The sequence below is a fragment of the Gigantopelta aegis genome, chromosome 10 (assembly GCF_016097555.1).
Source record: "Gigantopelta aegis isolate Gae_Host chromosome 10, Gae_host_genome, whole genome shotgun sequence".
NCBI lineage: Eukaryota > Metazoa > Mollusca > Gastropoda > Neomphalida > Peltospiridae > Gigantopelta > Gigantopelta aegis.
Window position 1 is genome coordinate 61,588,880 of NC_054708.1, and position 20,867 is coordinate 61,609,746.

At 38.1% G+C, this 20,867-nt stretch overlaps 1 protein-coding gene across 1 annotated transcript; it reads left to right on the forward strand.

Moving 5' to 3' along the window:
* Positions 1 to 168: 168 nt before the first annotated feature.
* Positions 169 to 17,208, forward strand: LOC121384106 (L-seryl-tRNA(Sec) kinase-like). The gene is made up of 6 exons (XM_041514340.1): positions 169 to 350; positions 6,204 to 6,910; positions 11,890 to 12,172; positions 15,009 to 15,204; positions 16,224 to 16,393; positions 16,997 to 17,208. Exons 2-6 carry the CDS (start codon positions 6,731 to 6,733, stop codon positions 17,176 to 17,178), a joined length of 1,011 nt encoding a protein of 336 aa, XP_041370274.1. The 5' UTR covers positions 169 to 350; positions 6,204 to 6,730; the 3' UTR covers positions 17,179 to 17,208.
* Positions 17,209 to 20,867: the final 3,659 nt, after the last annotated feature.

Sequence of the window (20,867 nt, forward strand, 5' to 3'; positions counted from 1 at the left end):
GCAGATGATATGTGCAATTATCTAGTCAACCACAGCATAGTATTTAACCAATAATGTTTCTAATTAGTTTTTCTCATTAGTTTTCACAATGAAATATTTCTAATATTGTCAACTAATTTTAACCAATAGCCTCCACTGTCTCAAACGGCGCCATGCCTTTACGTGCTAATATGGCTGCGTCCATACAACACATGTTCATGATGTTGGAAAAAAATATACAATCGTTTGCAAAAATAATGGACATAGATTTATAGCTTATATCTACATAATCGAGATAATTATATTTAAAAAACCAATCATTATAATTAAATATGTCAATGGATTAGTCAATTTCAAGGATTTGTACATAGGTATAATAAAATTAATATCGCATCTATGTGACGTCACAACTTTTTAGAAAAACGTCATTGAATGTAGTTTACTTTAAAGGACTGTACAAAGGGGGCAGTTCTCAATAATAATTTATTAATTTTTGTTTTAAATGTAAAGATTATTCCTTCAGATAGATGCTCATAAAACTAAATGATTTTATTTAGGATTAGAATTTTTTTGTTATACCTATACTGTATCAGGTTTTTCTCTAGCCCGAGTACTCTGACGGTAAGAGAGCTAGACGGACATTTGAACAGTTATCTATGTGCATTACAGTCGGAGACCAATTCATAATTTCTGCGCAATCGCTGCCAACCAAACGGTAGTCAAAGATTCCTGCTCTGATACAACAATAATTCTATTTTTGACGTTAAAGGGAAATGATACTATCGCACTACTATATTTGGCAGCGGTAGACTCGTTAACTAGCAGAACAATAGTGGTGTGACGTCACTAACGATAGGTTTAGCGCTGAAACATACACAATGTCGTAACAAAATAGTCCATTTTCAAAAGATGTTTTATCATATATAATTTTTGTTTGTGTCAACGTAGGGTAAAAAATAATTATTTTTTGGCAAAAACAGATGATGTTATGTGAAATTAAATAAAATTGGACAAAAAATTGTATGATTTATAAATTAAGGATACTGTGATGTATTTCCATGTTAGTCCTAAAATGGACGGCAATCACATGACTGTCATTTTGTCTTCTTATTCAATAAAATATATATTAGTGTAATTTATTTGACTAGTTCGTCATGTTTCACAGGCAGGTCTTTTTTATGACGTCAGTTTCAGTAGATACAGATATGTGGGAATAATCCTCCACCCATTCTTCACCCCGACCCCAGTCCCACCTAAACTCACAATGGAATTTTTTTAATTGAAAATAATGTTATTTGTACTGTGTTTTTAAGAACATAGTTGATCACTCAAATGAAACTGTTTTTAAAACAAAAGTTCTCAAACAATTTATTGTGGACTTTTATGAATTTGTATCTATGTATGGGGTATTTCAAGCTCTGACTGTAAAAAAGTTTCATCGGTGACAGTACATTTTTATTATCTTATATTGATTTACTCATCCAGCATTACTATCTGTGCAAAAATGAAAAAGGTTTAATGACTTAGATTCTGTATACAATTGTAAAGTAAATAGTCTGTAAATGTTTTTAAAAAGTCACTTTTTCCTTTAGTTCCAATGTAGGCCCCTATTTAAAACTCTGTTATAGTAGTGAAGATAGGTACTTGTGTGTCTGCTTGATGTCATTTTAAGCAACACAACTACTGTTCTCTAAGTTGCATTACAAAAAAGTTTAAAATTAAATATGGTTAATGGATATAAAAACATGATTAATAATTAGACTACATACGGAAAAAAAGAAACGTCAAAGTGATTTATACACCTATTCACTTTATGGTCCATGGATCAAAATTTTGTCAGGTGACCTATGATTGTTTTTGACATTCCAGTAATATAAGGATATATCAATAATATGTGAAAATTTCAAGAAGGTAAAATGACTTTTAAATCTTTACCGAATAGTATAATTTTCCCTTAAATATCTTACATTGATAATTTTCGAACTCCCTGATAAAAATGTTTAAACATATTAATCACCAATACACACACACAGGAAGAAACCCGACAGCACCTCCTTTCAATAATGTTCCAGTTAAATACATTGTTGCTGATGGGTTGTTCCTGTAGTGTGTATTGATGATTAAAATGTGAAATGTTATTAGGGAACTCAAAAATGATTGATGTAAAGGTATTTAATGTCAAATTTAGGATTGTTGTTGTATTAGAGCGGGAATCTTTTACTATCGTTTGGTAGGCAGTGATTGAGCAGAATTTATATAGATTGGTCTCCGACGGTAATGAGCGTATAATTGTCCAAATGTCTGTCTAGCTCTCTTACCGTCAAGAGTACTCTGGTTAGTTTGCCTCCTTTCTCTTTACAAAATAACTATGTTTATTGCTATGAAACTTTGTCGTAAAAACTCCACATCAAGATAATAAATTAAGCATTTAATGCATTGCATGGAATGAGTTAGTAACATTTTGTAAATTTTAAAAATTAAAAATATGACTAACCCTTTTTGGGAAGATGTTCTAGATAGCTGGCGAAACATCCAATGTAAACAACCAATATAAAATGAAAACGATATAGCTGGTATAAACATTTGGTTTAACAGTAAAATATTAAAAAATAAGAAGCCTATTTGTTATAAAGAAATATGCAGAAAAGGGAGTTTGTTTCATTAGTGATTTAGTTAAAGCCGCACACCCTAGTTCCATCCAGCGAAAATAAATTATAATTTGGTTAATCTACAAACCTGTAACACACTTAGATCACGTTTTTATCAAATGGAGTGAAAAAGCAGGTTTTATATCGATAAATACCATGGAAATCCCCATGTCCCAATTGCTTGAAATAATTTTGAAAGTTAGTATTCTGATGTCACCGATAGATGTCGCTCGAAGCACAACAATGCCTACGTCACAACAAATTTCACAGACTTGGGGTGCGTTCGTTTCACCTCTCCTGGACATGTTCCAACTGTTCTGTCCTGGTTATATCCCCTCTCCAGATATCGTAAGACTTAGCAAAATTATTGGTTTTAAGGGTTTGTAACATTTTGTATTGAGACACTTACTTGTCTGAACTTTATTGTTACTGAAAATGTTCACGAACTGTGAAGAAAAATCTCACAAATGAACAAAACAAATCGGATGTTGATTGCGCGAACCGTGCACGAGAAAACAAACTGAACCAAAACGATAATGGTCACGTGATATACCAACGTCTGTGACATTGAAATGGAAATATCCCCTCTAAAAATAGATTGGACCTCGCTTGCTTAACGTTTTTTTCTCGACAACACGTCTTGTGATAAAAAGGCAAAAAATGCATTTCGTGGTTTTACAAACATCAGGATTACCAAAAAGCACTTCAGGTGAATGGAAATGTGTATTCTAAATAATAAAATGTAAGTAAAGTGCAATTTTATTTGTGAAAAATGGGGTTTAATAGCGAAAAACAATGCCGTAATGGTTAACAAATAAACGTAACTAGGGTGTGTCCCTTTAATACTGATGGAGGATTTCTAAATTTATGCGATTTTATTGCAAAATTTAATATAAAAACAAACTTTCTAGAGTATGCTTCTTTAATTAATGCAGTGAAATGTTTCATAGGAATATATGGAAAACATAATGATGAAATAAACGAGTCAATTACAAACGAAAAACCAGTCTACCCCACGAGTTAAAACAACTTCTTAAAGACAAAACGGGATGTAGAGAAATATATAAATTGTTATGCTACACAAAAGCCATTCCAAAGTCTCAATTAAAATATAAAAATAAAGGTTTTTGTTATTCACCAGTCGAATGGTATATATTTTACAATATACCATTTAAATGTGTTAGAGATACAACTTTACGTTGGTTTCAATATAAAATTCTACACTGATTTCTCGCTACTAACATATTTCTATATACAATACATTATATTAATTCAAATAAATGTACTTTTTGTAATCGTATGCCAGAGACAGTTGAACATCTATTTTATGATTGTTGTTAATGTTAAAGAATTTTGGAAAGATATTACAAACTGGATATTCAATACTATAGAAGAGTGCATAATTATAGATAAACATATTGCCATTTTGGGTCTGCTTAAAAAAACAAATACATATGCAATAAATTGGTTATTTATTAACATAAAATATATTTATTCCATGAAAATACAAAAACAAAAATTAAACTTCTCTGCCTTAACTATAATTAAAGAAAAGTTGGAAACTGAAAAATGTATCTTATATAAAAATGGTAATTATGAAGATTTCAAGACAATATGGGAGCAGTGGGATAATTTGTTTCAAACATCATAAAAGTTTATTAAATCTATCAAATATTGAGATATATTTATTTCTAAAATACCTTCTTCGCACTTTATATTCCTTCACACACCTTTTCATAATACTTTCTTGTATCAATACTAATTCCATACATAACATCTTTTCCTTTTTCTTTTTTTTCCTTCTTGGCCCCAGATAATAATAATTTAAAAAAAAATTAATAAAAAACAACAACAAAATATCAACAACAACAATATACATAAAGTGTGTGGCTTATATCTATTTGTGTGTATATATTTTGCCATTTATATGTATGTATATAAAACTGTGTATACCATATGAAATTTAAAAAATATTGTGAGACAGTGAGCTCAGGGCACCCCAACCCTGACACTGCCATTTTATATTCTGGGGACAATAAAAAAATAAAAACATTTAGTAAATTATCAGATTTGGAGGAGAGGTAATGCTCTTTGCATTCCTCACACATATGACGCCTATGCATAGACAATTCTTTTTATTATATATACAGTCGGAATGTTTGACATCCAATAGCCGATGATTAATAAATCAATGTGTTCTAGTGGTGTCGTTGAACAAAAAAAAGAAAAAGAAAAAAAAGGTCAGATATTAAGCAGCGACTCCCAAAACAAAACATTAACTTAAACTTGTTGCATCATTACACCATTCAACCAAAGATTGTTGGGAACAAACATACGTCAGTGTTGTTTTATTTGTTACACCAGAGTTCACACCTAACAGAGTTGGGAGAGATCATGGAATGTGTTGTGAAACATGGGAAGGAGATGTTTATAAAAAATTGCATAATGTTTTCAGAATATTATCTTCTAATACAAGTAGAAAACACTGTAATGTGTCATATTACATCACAGTGACAAGGAGTTGAAAAGAGCATTACTTAATTTTGAAAGAATTCAATATGCTTAACATTACAGAATATTATGGGGGGGGGGGGTATGGGGAAATGACAGATTTTGTTTGTAACAGTCCTCTGTCAGCCTTTAACCACTATCTGGTACTTATCTGTTGGATGTGCTGAGTGCGTTGTTAAATAAAACATGTCGTATTTGTTGGTTTTGAGAAAGTAAATTTTGTATTCTTTTCAGCGATAGAAATAAGCATAATTTTTTTTACTAGTCCCACGGACAAGTGCATCTAGAAAATTACTTGCCCGTCAATATGTTCCCTTTTCCAAATAAGTGGTTATGTTGTTCATGTCTGAAAATGAAACTCCAATGTAAATGTTTACTTGTCTACTAGGGTCTCCACGAGTACGCGAGTACGCGAGTACTCGGGCACGGGTCGAGTCTAATAAGACGTAAGTCAGTTCACAGGACTCGAGTACTCGTAAAAGGTGGAATACAATGATCAACTGTAATACAATGGACAATGTAGGACAATAATTTCAGCAGTAAATTATCAATGATATAAGTTACACAATAATTATATGATCATGCACTAGTTTCTCTTTTTAAACTGTCCGTCCGTCCTTCACAACACTGAACATATCAACTGGTTTCTAAATGCAATACAATAGCATGATTGACATCCATGTGCATAATGCTATTTTACTTTATTCTTTAATCTCATCATCTAGTGTAAGCGTCGGGGTCCGAGTCGAGTTTGACCCTAGAGTACATGAGTCCAATATACTGGACTCGTGGAGGCCCTATTGTCTACCAGATAACCATCGAGGTACATTTTACTTATCCAAGCAGATTTTCACCTGTCAGGACAAACTGTCAAGTGATCATTTCATACACCTCTTATATGTCTACCTTTTTATTTGAAATACTTGTATTGTTCAAATTAAGGGTTCACAGGATTTTAAAAACTAAAAGTGGAAGTAAATGTGTCAGTCTCATAATTAAAATTAGTAGCTCAAGATGTTGTGTTTTCTAAATTCAGCTTCAAAATGAGTTCTGTTTAAATTTCAGAATTGTTTGAAGAAACCATTCAGGCTGGAGGGAATCTCATGAACAAAATAAAGGAAAATAGATGTGAACAAAATAGAGGAAAATAGACATGAACAAAATAGAGGAAAACAAACATGAACAAAATGGAGGAAAATAGACATGAACAAAATGGAGGAAAATAGATTTGAACAAAATAGAGGAAAATAAATGTGAACAAAACTGAGGAAAATAGATTTGAAAGAAATGGAAGAAAATGGACATATATAACACATTATCGGTAGTTTAAAGAATGACATCTGATCAAGACTTATTCTTGTTATTGTTTGTGGAAAATAGACGTGAATCAAATAAAGGAAAATAGACACATAACACATCATCAATAGTTTTAAGAATGACATGAGATCATGGCTGTATTCTGAGTGTTTTTGGAATATAGAGGAAAACAGACGCATATAACATATCAATAGTTTAAACAATGACATCAGATTGTGGATGTATTCTCATTTTTTAAAATAGACACATGTAACACATCAACGATAGTTTAAACAATGACATCAGATTGTGGATGTATTCTCATTGTCTGTGGACTTCCAGCATCCGGTAAGTCTTCCCTAATCCACCAGATAGAGACTGGTCTGATGCAGGAGTTTAGGATTATCGTTGTCGAGTATGATCACTTGATGCCAGGAGATGTGGAGAAGATGCTCATAACGGAAACATCAGCCGAGGTTTGTTAAAGATTTATACTTACATAGGTCAGTGGATAAGCTTTTATGCATTTTAATTTTTTTTTTTAACATGGCAGACTCCGTGAGAACCTGTGAAAAATAGACACTAAATTTGGTTACTCAAAGTAACCTGTAATATTTTCTGATATAGTTACAATAAAATGAAACAAACGTTTGTGGTATTCTAATGGGGAAATACACTCGAAAAATAGACTAGAGCTCGTCTCCATAAACGTTAATTCTCATAATGATAAAATGCATTTTATGGCATTACTAACATCAGGATGACCATACACACTTTGGATAAGGAAGTGGACAGGCCTGTACGCGGGGGCGGGGGGGGGAGGAGGGGTGCATACGCACCCCCATAGTTTGCCGAGGTCCATCTGTGGATGTGTAAAAAAAAAAATGCATCTCCTGCATTCTAGATTTAAAAACATTTCGGGGGGCATGCCCCTGGACCCCACTAGCAACTCCGGCCCTTTGGGCCGTCGATTATGCACCCCCCATATAAATTTCTGTGCACGGGCCTGGTGAATATTTAATTCTAAACAATAAAATATAAGTAATGTCTGATATCGATTATCAAAAACAGCTGTAATAGTGAAACGTATGCTGTAGTGTTAGAAAAAATAGTGTCCATCTCTTTAATTGATCCTTTACTCCATCCAACAGCCCATGCACACATCCATCTGTTCATTCACTCACCCACACATAGATCTATCCACTCACTCACCCACCCACACATCCATCTAGCCACTCGCTTGCCCACACATCCATCCATATTCCGGTCACATCCTTCCATACATGCACCCACTCGCACATCCATACATACACCCATCCACACATCCATCTATCCATTCATTCACTCACCCACACATCCATATATATTCCTACCCACACACCCTTCCATACATGCACCCACCCACACAGCCATACACCCACCCTACACATCCATCTGTCCATACACTCGCCCACACATCCATCCATATTCTCACCCACACATCCTTCCACACATACACCCACCCACTCATCCATACATACACACATCCTTACACCCACCCATCTATACATCCACCCGTTCATCCATACACCCATCTATTCATACACCCACCCACCCACACATCTATCCATACACCCACCCACTCATTTATCCATGCACACACCCATTTGTACACCCACCCACACATCCATACACCAATCCACCCATACATTCACCAACACCTCCATCAATACACCCACCTACACAACCATACACCCACTTACACATCCATACACCCAGACATCCATCCATACATACATACCCACCCATGCATCCATTCATCTACCAAACTTATCGAATTGTCCTCCAATGAGTGTGTTCATTGACCTGCCAGTCCATCAAACTACCTGTATACACATCTCATCCATCTTCTAATCCCTCCATGTACTTGCTATTCTGTACGTCTTTACTGGACTATCCATGCATCTGTACAGATGTAAACTGCCCCAGTGGCACCATGAACAAATCACTGCTTTCAAGGCTGTTAAATAGTTAATTTATGAGGGCAGGATTTAGTTCAGATTGCTTGGCTAATAGCCTTCGGTGTCTATGCCTAACAGTGATCCTCTACTGGTATTTAAAAGCTATGGTATGTGCTGCACTGTCTGGAAAATATCTCTAGATGCTATTTGATAGAAATAATGAGGCAGTATTAAAAAGCTTTGATATGTTCTGTCCTGTTTATTTCATTTCAACTTATTTTCGTGCTTATATCCAACTATGGTTCAAGCATGCTGTCCTGGACACACACCTCAGCTATGTGGGCTGTCTGTCCAGGACAGTGGGTTAGTTGTTAGTGAGAGAGAAGTCGGTGTGATCTTACACCTACTGATTGAATTGTTAAAACTTGCCCTGGGTGGGAGCCGGTACTGGACTGTGAAATATATCTTGATGCTAGACATCAAAGTTTTGATTGGCTATATTCCTCAAGTAATATCGACCAAAATATTCCTTTTTTCTTTTCTCTATTTGTATTCCACAATGGGCAATACAAGATTTTAATTTTTAACTTTCAGACACAGCTTTCATCATTCCATGTCATGATATATGATATATATACAATCAGACCTCGTTACTATGACATTTACACTATCCGACCACAAATTGTCGGGAACAAACGTACATCAGTGTTATACTGTTCATTACACTGGAATTCACACCTTCCAACACCGACAGAGCAAATTAGGAACAAACGTGCATCAGCTGTCTGAAAACACCTCTTTACAACGACATTACATAATCACAGATACCGTAGCATGTTGGCAGTACACACACAGCCACTTAGAATCCTTGGTCTCGTAGTGAGCCGACTGTGTCATATGCTGTCCGAGATACTGATGTCTGCGAAATCTGTAGACATGTATTAATTTTGCAAATAAGCCTTTAATTAACCAATTAAAGGATTAACTTCGAACAATAAAATCTTCTATTTTCATGATATTTTGTAAACCAAACAGGTACCAATCGGAGATGACTTTAACCAAGCAATGATTAGACTGAAGGTGAATATGCCTTGTTTAATATATACTCTTCAAAAAAAGAAACGCAAAAGGGTACAAATGGGTTATAACTCCGATTTTATGTTTCCTACCGGTTCATGCTTTGTGAATATAAGGTCATTGCATGTCCCAAACACATTCCCACGGTTACATTCGATAAAACACAGCTACTGTACAATAAAGTTCCAAAATGTGAATATTCGCAAAAACGCAGCCACGTGCAAACCATGTCACCACTGCACGTGCGTTGTCTGCACGTGCAACATGAACACCGACAGTATAAAAGTGCAGGGTGTTCGCTTGCCTGGCCTCTGTATCTGGCCGACAGTTGACAATCCAGGACATGCCACGTCTCAGTGAACCGCAGAGAAACAATGCCATCGGCCGACTAGACGCAGGCGAATCCAGAACGGCCGTTGCCAGGGCATTCCATGTGTCCCCAAGCACCATCTCCAGACTGTGGGACCGTTACCAGCAACATGGATCAACACGTGACCTCCCTAGATCCGGTCGACCACGGGTCACTACCCCCGGGCAGGACCGCTACATCCGGGTACGCCACCTTCGGGAACGATTGACTACTGCCACCTCCACAGCCGCAGCAATACCAGGTTTGCGCAGGATATCCGACCAGACCGTACGAAACCGCCTACGTGAGGTAGGAATTCGTGCCAGATGTCCAGTTCGAGGTGTCATCTTAACACCACAACACCGTCAACTCCGACTGCAGTGGTGCCAGATTCATCGACAATGGCCTCAACTGAGATGGAGACAGGTGTGGTTCAGTGACGAGTCCCGATTTCTGCTCCGACGTCATGATGGAAGATGTCGCGTGTATAGGCGTCGTGGTGAACGTTGTGCAGAAAACTGCGTGCAGGAAGTGGACAGATTTGGCGGGGGGTAGTGTCATGGTGTGGGCAGCCATTTCACACACTGGCAGAACTGACCTGGTCCACGTGCAGGGCAACCTGAATGCACAGGGCTACATTGACCAGATCCTCCGGCCACACATCGTTCCAGTTATGGCCAACGCCAACGCAGTGTTCCAACATGACAACGCCAGGCCTCACACAGCACGTCTCACAACGGCTTTCCTACAGAACAACAACATTAATGTCCTTCCTTGGCCATCGATATCACCGGATTTGAACCCAATTGAGCATCTATGGGACGAGTTGGACCGACAGCAACAACCACAGCCCCAGACCCTGCCCGAGCTGGCAGCAGCCTTGCAGGCCGAGTGGGCCACCATCCCCCGGGACGTCATCCGTACTCTGGTTGCTTCAATGGGCAGGCGGTGCCAGGCAGTTGTCAACACACGCGGAGGCCACACCCGGTATTGACTCCAGATGACCTTGACCTTGGTGGTGTGTCCTATCACTTACTCACAATGGACTAGAGTGAATTGTGAACAATCCTGCAACATTTGGTAATTATCGGACTCACCATTCAATAATTAAATCAATTCTCCAAATGTTACGACAATGTGGTTTTGCGTTTCTTCTTTTGAAGAGTATATTTAATGATGTTTAAAAAAATATATTTAATGTCTGTACGTGTATTTGTTGTTTTTAATAATAATTGCAATGCATTAATTTTTTAAATGCCATTCAGTCATCAGTTAATATTAATGAGTATTTTTTGTTACGTTATTTTGGCAATGGAGATAACTCATGACAATTGGATACACCGGCAATTTCGATATAACGAAAAAGTGACCCAGGGATGAACATGGTTATTGTAACGAGGTCTGACTGTATATATATATATATATGTTTGGTATATGACAAGTTCTTTTGTGCTCAAGTTTAGTGAAATCAGCCTTATTACAAAATTTCGAAGTATTATTAACAGTCTAAATATTATTAGCAGTCTAAATGTTATTTGCAGTAGGACAAAATCGGACACTGTCTTGACAAAAAGTGAGGGGAGTGATCAATTGCTCCCTTAACTTAGATTACGGGGAGCCAGTTCAGATATTACCATATTGATGACATTCATTTCAACTTATTTTCGTGCTTATATCCAATTAAGGTTAAAGCACGCTGTCCTGGGCACACACCTCAGCTATCTGGGCTGTCTGTGCAACAGTGGGTTAGTTGTTAATTGTTAATGGTTAGTGAGAGAGGAGGGTGTAGTGGCCATACACCTAAAACTCGCTTTGGGTGGGAGTCTGTACCAGGCTGAGAACCCTGTATTTACCAGCCTTATGTCCGATGGCTTAACGACGCCACTGAAGCCGGTTATTGATAACACCAAATAAATTCACATGGTAAGGGGAACTGAAAGTTACTCTGCTTAAACTAGTCTCGGGGGAGTAATATGGAGCGAGAATGATGGCTGCCATTAAATGCAGAGGTCTGAAAAATGCAAGTTCGTTTTAATATTCTTGATAACTCCAAGGTTACTGTTTTTGTATATATGTTTTCACTTTACAGGAAGCATCCAAGTGGAAATTATACAGGGAAGAAATTGTGGAATGTGTCGACATCCTTCTTGGAAACCTCAGTGGGTTATCTTCTGTTAGTCCCAAGACATGCTCAGTTGCATCTCAACCGGTGTCTGTCAGTGATGGCTTGTGGATGAAATTTGAAGAGTGTTATACATCAATTCTTGGGAATGAAGTTCCCAGTGGAGCCAGCAGACCATTCGTGATCATCATTGATGACAATATGTACTACAGGAGTATGAGATACCAATACTTTCAACTGGCAAGAAAACGTTGGTGCCTTTGTTAATTTGGGAACACTTTTAGTGGTAGAATTGTTTGGTAGATTGCAGAATGTCATGTATAATTAGTATAACATGTCCTATTATGAAATCTTAAATGCTTTCTGCAAATTTCCGGGAATTTCTGATTTTAGTACCACCTAAAAAATGTTTCTGACCTTGTGTGGTGAAAAACTCCAAATTGTTTAAAACGCTTGTTTTCTGGACTTAATGTTCATGTTGTTTTTATCTCTGCACCCTAGAAAACATTTAACTCATGTTTCATCAGTAAAATAGTCTTTGAAACATTAACTATTGAAAATCACCATTCTATTGTTTATTACTATTACTTTATTGATTGTATGAACAAAGATGTACAGATTACCATAGTAACCTCTTTCAATTCATAACTTAATGGTTCAAAGTAAATAGGTAAATTTAGCCCATTGCACTATTCTTTGTTACGGTGGAGTGTGATCATCTGAAGCCAATGAGACTGGCCTCGGTGGCGTCGTGGCAGGCCATCGGTCTACAGACTGGTAGGTACTGGGTTTGGATCCCAGTCGAGGCGTGGGATTTTTAATCCAGATACCGACTCCAAACCCTGAGTGAGTGCTCCGCAAGGCTCAATGGGTAGGTGTAAACCACTTGCACCGACCAGTGATCCATAACTGGTTCAACAAAGGCCATGGTTTGTGCTATCCTGCCTGTGGGAAGCACAAATAAAAGATCCCTTGCTGCTAATCGGAAGAGTAGCCCATGTAGTGGCGACAGCGGGTTTCCTCTCAAAATCGGTGTGGTCCTTAACCATATGTCTGACACCATATAACCGTAAATAAAATGTGTTGAGTGCGTCGTTAAATAAAACATTTCTTTCTTTCTGAAGCCAATGAGAAATGATATATTTGGTAACAGAAATGTTTTGGAATCTTTTAAATCCAACCAGAATTAATTTAAACGTTTTTAAGGCACTTTGATTTCTATAGTTTTAAAATAATATACTTACACTTATATTTGTATTGTATACTACTCAAAAGAATTTAAGGGTCAAAAATTTATAACCAAATAAGTTTCAGAGTATTAGATTGATGATGTAAACTACACCAATTTTTTTATTTATTGTTCCATATTTACAAAAAAACACAAATAAACGTCACTGTATACAAGAAAGTCACATGACATGCTGTCAGAGTTGAAGGTTGTCAAACATGGATTTTACACATTAGAACATTCGTTTAATAGTGTGTGAATCCACCCCTGGCGCGAATACACTCGACACATCGTTGCCTCATGCTGTTGATCAGACGTCTGAAGAACTCTTGGGGAATGGCCTGCCACTCTGGCATGGTTATCCCGAACTCTCCTGCCTAATTCGTCCCAGGCGTCTCTATTGGGGCCAAGTCAGGCGAATATGCTGGCCAATCCATCCTGGTGATACCTTGTTGTCTGAGAAAGTCCGTTACCACCCTGGCGCGGTGGGGTCTGGCATTGTCATCCTGCAGAACTGCCCCGCCGCCAATCTGCTGAAGGCCTGGGAGAACCAACGGCCCGGATAATCTCATTCAGATAGTGGATTCCATTCAGATTGCCATCCACCACATAGAGGGGGGTCCTGTGGTGGATAGAGATGCCGCCCCACACCATGACGCTGCCACCACCGAACCGGTGACGTTGTCTAACGTTAACGTCAGCGAAGCGCTCCCCAGGACGTCTGTAGACACGAACCCGACCGTCGTTGAACTGGAGACTAAACCTGGACTCATCAGTGAACATCACTCGACCCCACTGAACACGTTGCCACCGCAGATGAAGCGTGCACCAGTGACGTCTGGTCGTTCTGTGACGTGGTAGGAGTGGTGGTCGAACAGCCTGGCGACGGCAGCGTAGATTATTGGCTCTCAGACGATTGCGTATGGTTTGATCAGACACTCGAGTTCCAGTCGCAGTCCACAGATTGTCACGTAATCGGCGTGCAGTGGTTGTGCGTTGACGTAGAGCCATATTGGTGATGTAGTGGTCCTCTCTATTTGTAGTGCTTCGGGGTCTTCCCGAACGTGGACGATTTCGAACAGAATTCGTTGCTTGATACCGTTGCCACAGTCGGCCAACGACACTCTGACTGACACCAAGTCTCAGAGCAACATTTCTTTGCGTATTGCCATCCTGAAGCCAAGCAATAGCCCTTCGTCGATCTTCGATAGTCAGTTGAAGTCGTACCATTGTCGAATTTGGAGTGTGCACCGTACACGAACGCAAGCTCCAATTATACGGAAATCAGCATTGGGAACATGGAATACACGTGCAAAGCGTGCAAATGAAGCGCCTTGTGAAAAAGCAAGTTATGGGCACTTAGCAGACCTTTCGCTTTCGCCCTAATTTACGTGCAAATGTAAGCATGTTTTCGCCATTACAACTAGTCGACAGTGTCAATGACAGTGGATTTTAATTCATTTATGGGTTGCTTAGACCCACTTTCGTCAAAATGGAACAATACCATGCGTGACATTATGGTCTAGCTAATATAATTGACATTCAGAAAATAATGTCGAAAATATCGTCTGACCCTTAAATTCTTTTGAGTAGTATATTATACTTTTCTCCATACTTTACACTGTGGTTTTACATATAAATAATATTTTCATATACTTACCTTTTGTGACGCCCAGTAGCCAATGTGTATTTTTGTGCTGGGGTGTCATTAAGCATTCTTTAAATAAATCAATATTCTTTGTTAACAAAATGATTTACAATAAATAGTGCTGAATAAATTCAGTCAGTTTGGCATCTGTAAAAAAGTTATTTGTCTGTTTAAGTGAATAAAAGTATAAATATGTCATTGCTTTTGCAGACAGGGTTGGGTTTTCGGAACTGTATTTGGACTGTTCCACAGAAACTGCAGTGTCCCAGAATGCAATGCGGGTAGCAGGACAAGTTGATGAGAATGTCATTCGATCAATGGCTACTCATTTTGAGAGTCCCAACAAGGAAACGTGCCAATGGGAAAAGCATTCTTTACAAATGTCAAGTCACTCGGCAATCATCGGGTAAAGGTATTTTTATTTTGAATGTATTTGTGTTTGCTGCTTTAAAAACCAAATATCAAAGACTCAAAAGTACTTTCACAGTTGAAAATTCATAAATAGGCAAGAATGAAATACTCACTGTAAAAACTTTGAATGGTGATAAGACAAAAGGTGAACTTTTAAAGGTTATAATAATTATTGGTGTTTGAAAATTACAAAATAGGTTAAAACAATATATTGTTACTGTATGTGGAAATTACAAAATAGGCCGTTGAAAAGTGCTTGCATTATTTGAATTTTGTTTTAAAATCATGTAGATAAACTCAACAAACTAGATTTAATTTTATTTTTGTCATTTGCTGTTGGTGGTTTCAGTGATAAGACTACATTTAATGTAACAGTTAAAGTTTGTTTTGTTTAACGACACCACTGGAGCACATTGATTAATTAATCATTGGCTATTAGATGTCAAACATTTCGTAATTCTGACTCGTAGTCATTAAAGGAAACCCAATACATTTCTTCTAATGCAGCCAGGGATCTTTTATATGCACTTGTCGACAGTCAGGAAAGCACATACCACGGCCTTTGTCCAGTTGTAGTGCATTGGTTGGAACGAGAAAAATAAATAAAATATCTATATGCACTAATGTCCATCGGTTACATTTATTTTCTATCTTACAGTTTATTACTGATCTTGTTGGGAGAGATGTAGCCCAGTGGTAAAGCCCTCGCTTTATGCGTGGTTGGTTTGAGATCAATCCCCGTCAGTGGGCCCATTGGGCTACTTCTCGCTCCAGTCAGTGTACCACGACTGGTATATCAAAGGCCGTGGTATGTGCTATCCTGTCTATGAGATGGTGCATATAAAAGATCCCTTGCTGCTAATCGAAAAGAGTAGCCCATGAAGTGGTGACAGCGGGTTTTCTCCCTCAATATCTGTGTGGTCCTTAATCATATGTCTGATGCCATATAACCATAAATAAAATGTGTTGAGAGCATCGTTAAATCCTTCCTTTACTGATCTAGTTTTGCTTCAGTGACATCAGATTACTGATTAACAGTGCAATAGAAGATCCAGTACACCCACTTCTTGTGGAAGATGTCGAACAGAAAGAAGAAAGTCGTCAGATTTGTTCTCAGAGTGGTATTCATCAGGCAGATCAAATACTACGCAAACTGATAGCTCAGCAAATGATTGCTGCAAAAGGTGAGTTCAGTTTTAAAGGTTAACTTTATGATGGTGATCTGCCACTTGTGGATATACTTCAGGTTTATTATTTACGTGTTTGCTCCCATCTGCATGAAAGATCGTCTAGCAGTTGACTGATGTAAGACTTGGTTGAAAAGGTTTTTACAATTATAAAATGTCATTGGAAGCTGACATCTAGCAGGATAGATTGATTGAAACTAACTTATTACTTTTGAACAACAAATGTACTAGGCATTCTCCGTAATGTGTATAAAATCATGACAATGATGTATTTATACAATTTAAAATATGAACAGATATAAATATTATTGAGAGAAATAAAGAAAGAAATTAAAGTTCTCTATATGTTCGGTAATCTGTCAGATTTGCTAATAACAAAAAAACAACAAGCAGGATGTCGTAAGTTATCATTGATTAGTCATTTTATCATTGGTACAAATGTAGGAGCAATTTATTGAAGGATTCAGACTACTCAAAATACTTGAGAAGTAATCCTGTTAGCTTCACTTATAAACCAATACTTTTCACCGAGTTGTTAACAAACATACATTTTGTAGTCTACAGTAATAGACTAGTAACTGATGTTGATTTTGATTCCAGCTTCTGGAACATCCACAGACAAATTGAAACAAATGGCTGGACAACTAGCAGAAAAAAGATCAAGAATATTAAAAGACATGAAGTTAGGAATTGTGACTTTGAATTTGACTACTGATGTCAAGAATGCTTCAAAAGATCCAAACAGTCAATTATACAAATTTATTGCATCAGTATTCTGCTGAAGCAAAAATTACATTTGAAAATAGTTAAAATGATTTTAATTGTTATTTAAGTTACTGGCCTGTGGCCCAATCTACAGAGCTGTTTTAAGCAACATTGCATTGTCTTTGGACGTCTTTTTGCATTGTACCGCAACATCACAAAGCTGTCTTAAGCAACATTGCATTGTCTTTGGACGTCTTTTTGCATTGTACCGCAACGTCACAAAGCTGTCTTAAGCAACATTGCATTGTCTTTGCACGTCTTTTTGCATTGTACCGCAACGTCACAAAGCTGTCTTAAGCAACATTGCATTGTCTTTGGACGTCTTTTTGCATTGTACCGCAACGTCACAAAGCTGTCTTAAGCAACATTGCATTGTCTTTGGACGTCTTTTTGCATTGTACCGCAACGTCACAAAGCTGTCTTAAGCAACATTGCATTGTCTTTGGACGTCTTTTTGCATTGTACCGCAACGTCACAAAGCTGTCTTAAGCAACATTGCATTGTCTTTGGACGTCTGTTTGCATTGTACCGCAACGTCACAAAGCTGTCTTAAGCAACATTGCATTGTCTTTGGACGTCTTTTTGCATTGTACCGCAACGTCACAAAGCTGTCTTAAGCAACATTGCATTGTCTTTGGACGTCTTTTTGCATTGTACCGCAACGTCACAAAGCTGTCTTAAGCAACATTGCATTGTCTTTGGACATCTGTTTGCATTGTACCACAACGTCACAAAGCTGTCTTAAGCAACATTGCACTTTGGACGTCTTTTTGCATTGTACCGCAACGTCACAAGCTGTTTGCAATTTACAATGTCTATGGAATTGTTTGCATTGTTCAACGTCACAAATGTCTTAAGCAACATTGAATTGTCTTTGGCGTCACTTGCATTGTACCTCAACGTCACAAAGCTGTCTTAAGCAACATTGCATTGTCTTTGGACGTCTTTTGCATTGTACAACGTCACAAAGCTGTCTTAAGCAACATTGCATTGTCTTTACACGTCTGTTTGCATTGTACCGCAATGTCACAAAGCTGTCTTAAGCAACATTGCATTGTCTTTGGACGTCTTTTTGCATTGTACCGCAACGTCACAAAGCTGTCTTAAGCAACATTGCATTGTCTTTGCACGTCTGCATTGTACCGCAACGTCACAAAGCTGTCTTAAGCAACATTGCATTGTCTTTGGATGTCTTTTTGCATTGTACCGCAATGTCACAAAGCTGTCTTAAGCAACATTGCATTGTCTTTGGACGTCTGCATTGTACCGCAACGTCACAAAGCTGTCTTAAGCAACATTGCATTGTCTTTGGACGTCTTTTTGCATTGTACCGCAACGTCACAAAGCTGTCTTAAGCAACATTGCATTGTCTTTGGACGTCTGTTTGCATTGTACCGCAACGTCACAAAGCTGTCTTAAGCAACATTGCATTGTCTTTGCACGTCTGCATTGTACCGCAACGTCACAAAGCTGTCTTAAGCAACATTGCATTGTCTTTGGACGTCTTTTTGCATTGTACCGCAACGTCACAAAGCTGTCTTAAGCAACATTGCATTGTCTTTGGACGTCTTTTTGCATTGTACCGCAACGTCACAAAGCTGTCTTAAGCAACATTGCATCTTTGGACGTCTTTGGACGTCTGTCTTTTGCATTGTACATTGTACCGCAACCGCAACGTCACAAAGCTGTCTTAAGCAACATTGCATTGTCTTTGGACGTCTTTTTGCATTGTACGTCTGCATTGTACCGCAACGTCACAAAGCTGTCTTAAGCAACATTGCATTGTCTTTGGACGTCTTTTTGCATTGTACCGCAACGTCACAAAGCTGTCTTAAGCAACATTGCATTGTCTTTGGACGTCTTTTTGCATTGTACCGCAACGTCACAAAGCTGTCTTAAGCAACATTGCATTGTCTTTGCACGTCTGTTTGCATTGTACCGCAACGTCACAAAGCTGTCTTAAGCAACATTGCATTGTCTTTGGACATCTTTTTGCATTGTACCGCAACGTCACAAAGCTGTCTTAAGCAACATTGCATTGTCTTTGGACGTCTGTTTGCATTGTACCGCAACGTCACAAAGCTGTCTTAAGCATGGGCGGATCCAGGAAATATTTTTAGGGGGGGGGACCAAAAAAGAAGGGCACATTGACTCGTCAAAAGGGCACCTTACTACAAGTTTTGATATTTACAATTAATATGAATTCCTACAGTTCTACGTCATAATATACTAGCAATAATGAAGTAAATTGGCGTCACTCGCGTTGGAACCTCAATGGGGCCCCATTGAGACTCAATAACACAGACACATATCTGCAAGCTTGCGCATGTACACGAAAATCTTGATTTCATTTATCTACAATATAATTATTGTTTACTTAAAAAAAAAAGAAATTCTACAAACAAAAAGGGCACTTGGACATTTTGAGGGCACTTGAACAATTTTTGGGGGGGACGCGTCCCCCTGGTCCCCCCCCTTGGATCCGCCCATGGTCTTAAGCAACATTGCATTGTCTTTGGACTTCTGTTTGCATTGTACCGCAACGTCACAAAGCTGTCTTAAGCAACATTGCATTGTCTTTGGACGTCTTTTTGCATTGTACCGCAACGTCACAAAGCTGTCTTAAGCAACATTGCATTGTCTTTGGACGTCTTTTTGCATTGTACCGCAACGTCACAAAGCTGTCTTAAGCAACATTGCATTGTCTTTTTGCATTGGACGTCTTTTAAGCAACATTGCATTGTCTTTGAATGTCTTTTTGCATTGTACCGCAATGTCACAAAGCTGTCTTAAGCAACATTGCATTGTCTTTGGACGTCTGCATTGTACCGGTGTCAAAGCTGTCTATTAATGCAACAAATGCAATTGATGATCAACATCAACGTCAAAATTCAATGTTTAAACAAAAACAGTACCGCAACGTCACAAAGCATTGAACGGTGTAAAGAACTGTGCCAAAAATACAAAACGTCACAATATCACATTTTACGGACACCGAATTTTACTCTAAACTTCAATTTGTGCTGTATTGGCCATTCTCAAATTGAATGTGTACTTTGCACACGGTGTTTTTGCATTGTACCGCAACGTCACAAAGCTGTCTTAAGCAACATTGCATTGTCTTTGGACGTCTGTTTGCATTGTACCGCAACGTCACAAAGCTGTCTTAAGCAACATTGCATTGTCTTTGGACGTCTGTTTGCATTGTACCGCAACGTCACAAAGCTGTCTTAAGCAACATTGCATTGTCTTTGGACGTCTTTTTGCATTGTACCGCAACGTCACAAAGCTGTCTTAAGCAACATTGCATTGTCTTTGGCACGTCTGCATTGTACCGCAACGTCACAAAGCTGTCTTAAGCAACATTGCATTGTCTTTGGACGTCTTTTTGCATTGTACCGCAACGTCACAAAGCTGTCTTAAGCAACATTGCATTGTCTTTGCACGTCTGTTTGCATTGTACCGCAACATCACAAAGCTGTCTTAAGCAACATTGCATTGTCTTTGGACTTCTGTTTGCATTGTACCGCAACGTCACAAAGCTGTCTTAAGCAACATTGCATTGTCTTTGGACGTCTTTTTGCATTGTACCGCAAAGTCACAAAGCTGTCTTAAGCAACATTGCATTGTCTTTGCACGTCTGCATTGTACCGCAACGTCACAAAGCTGTCTTAAGCAACATTGCATTGTCTTTGGACGTCTTTTT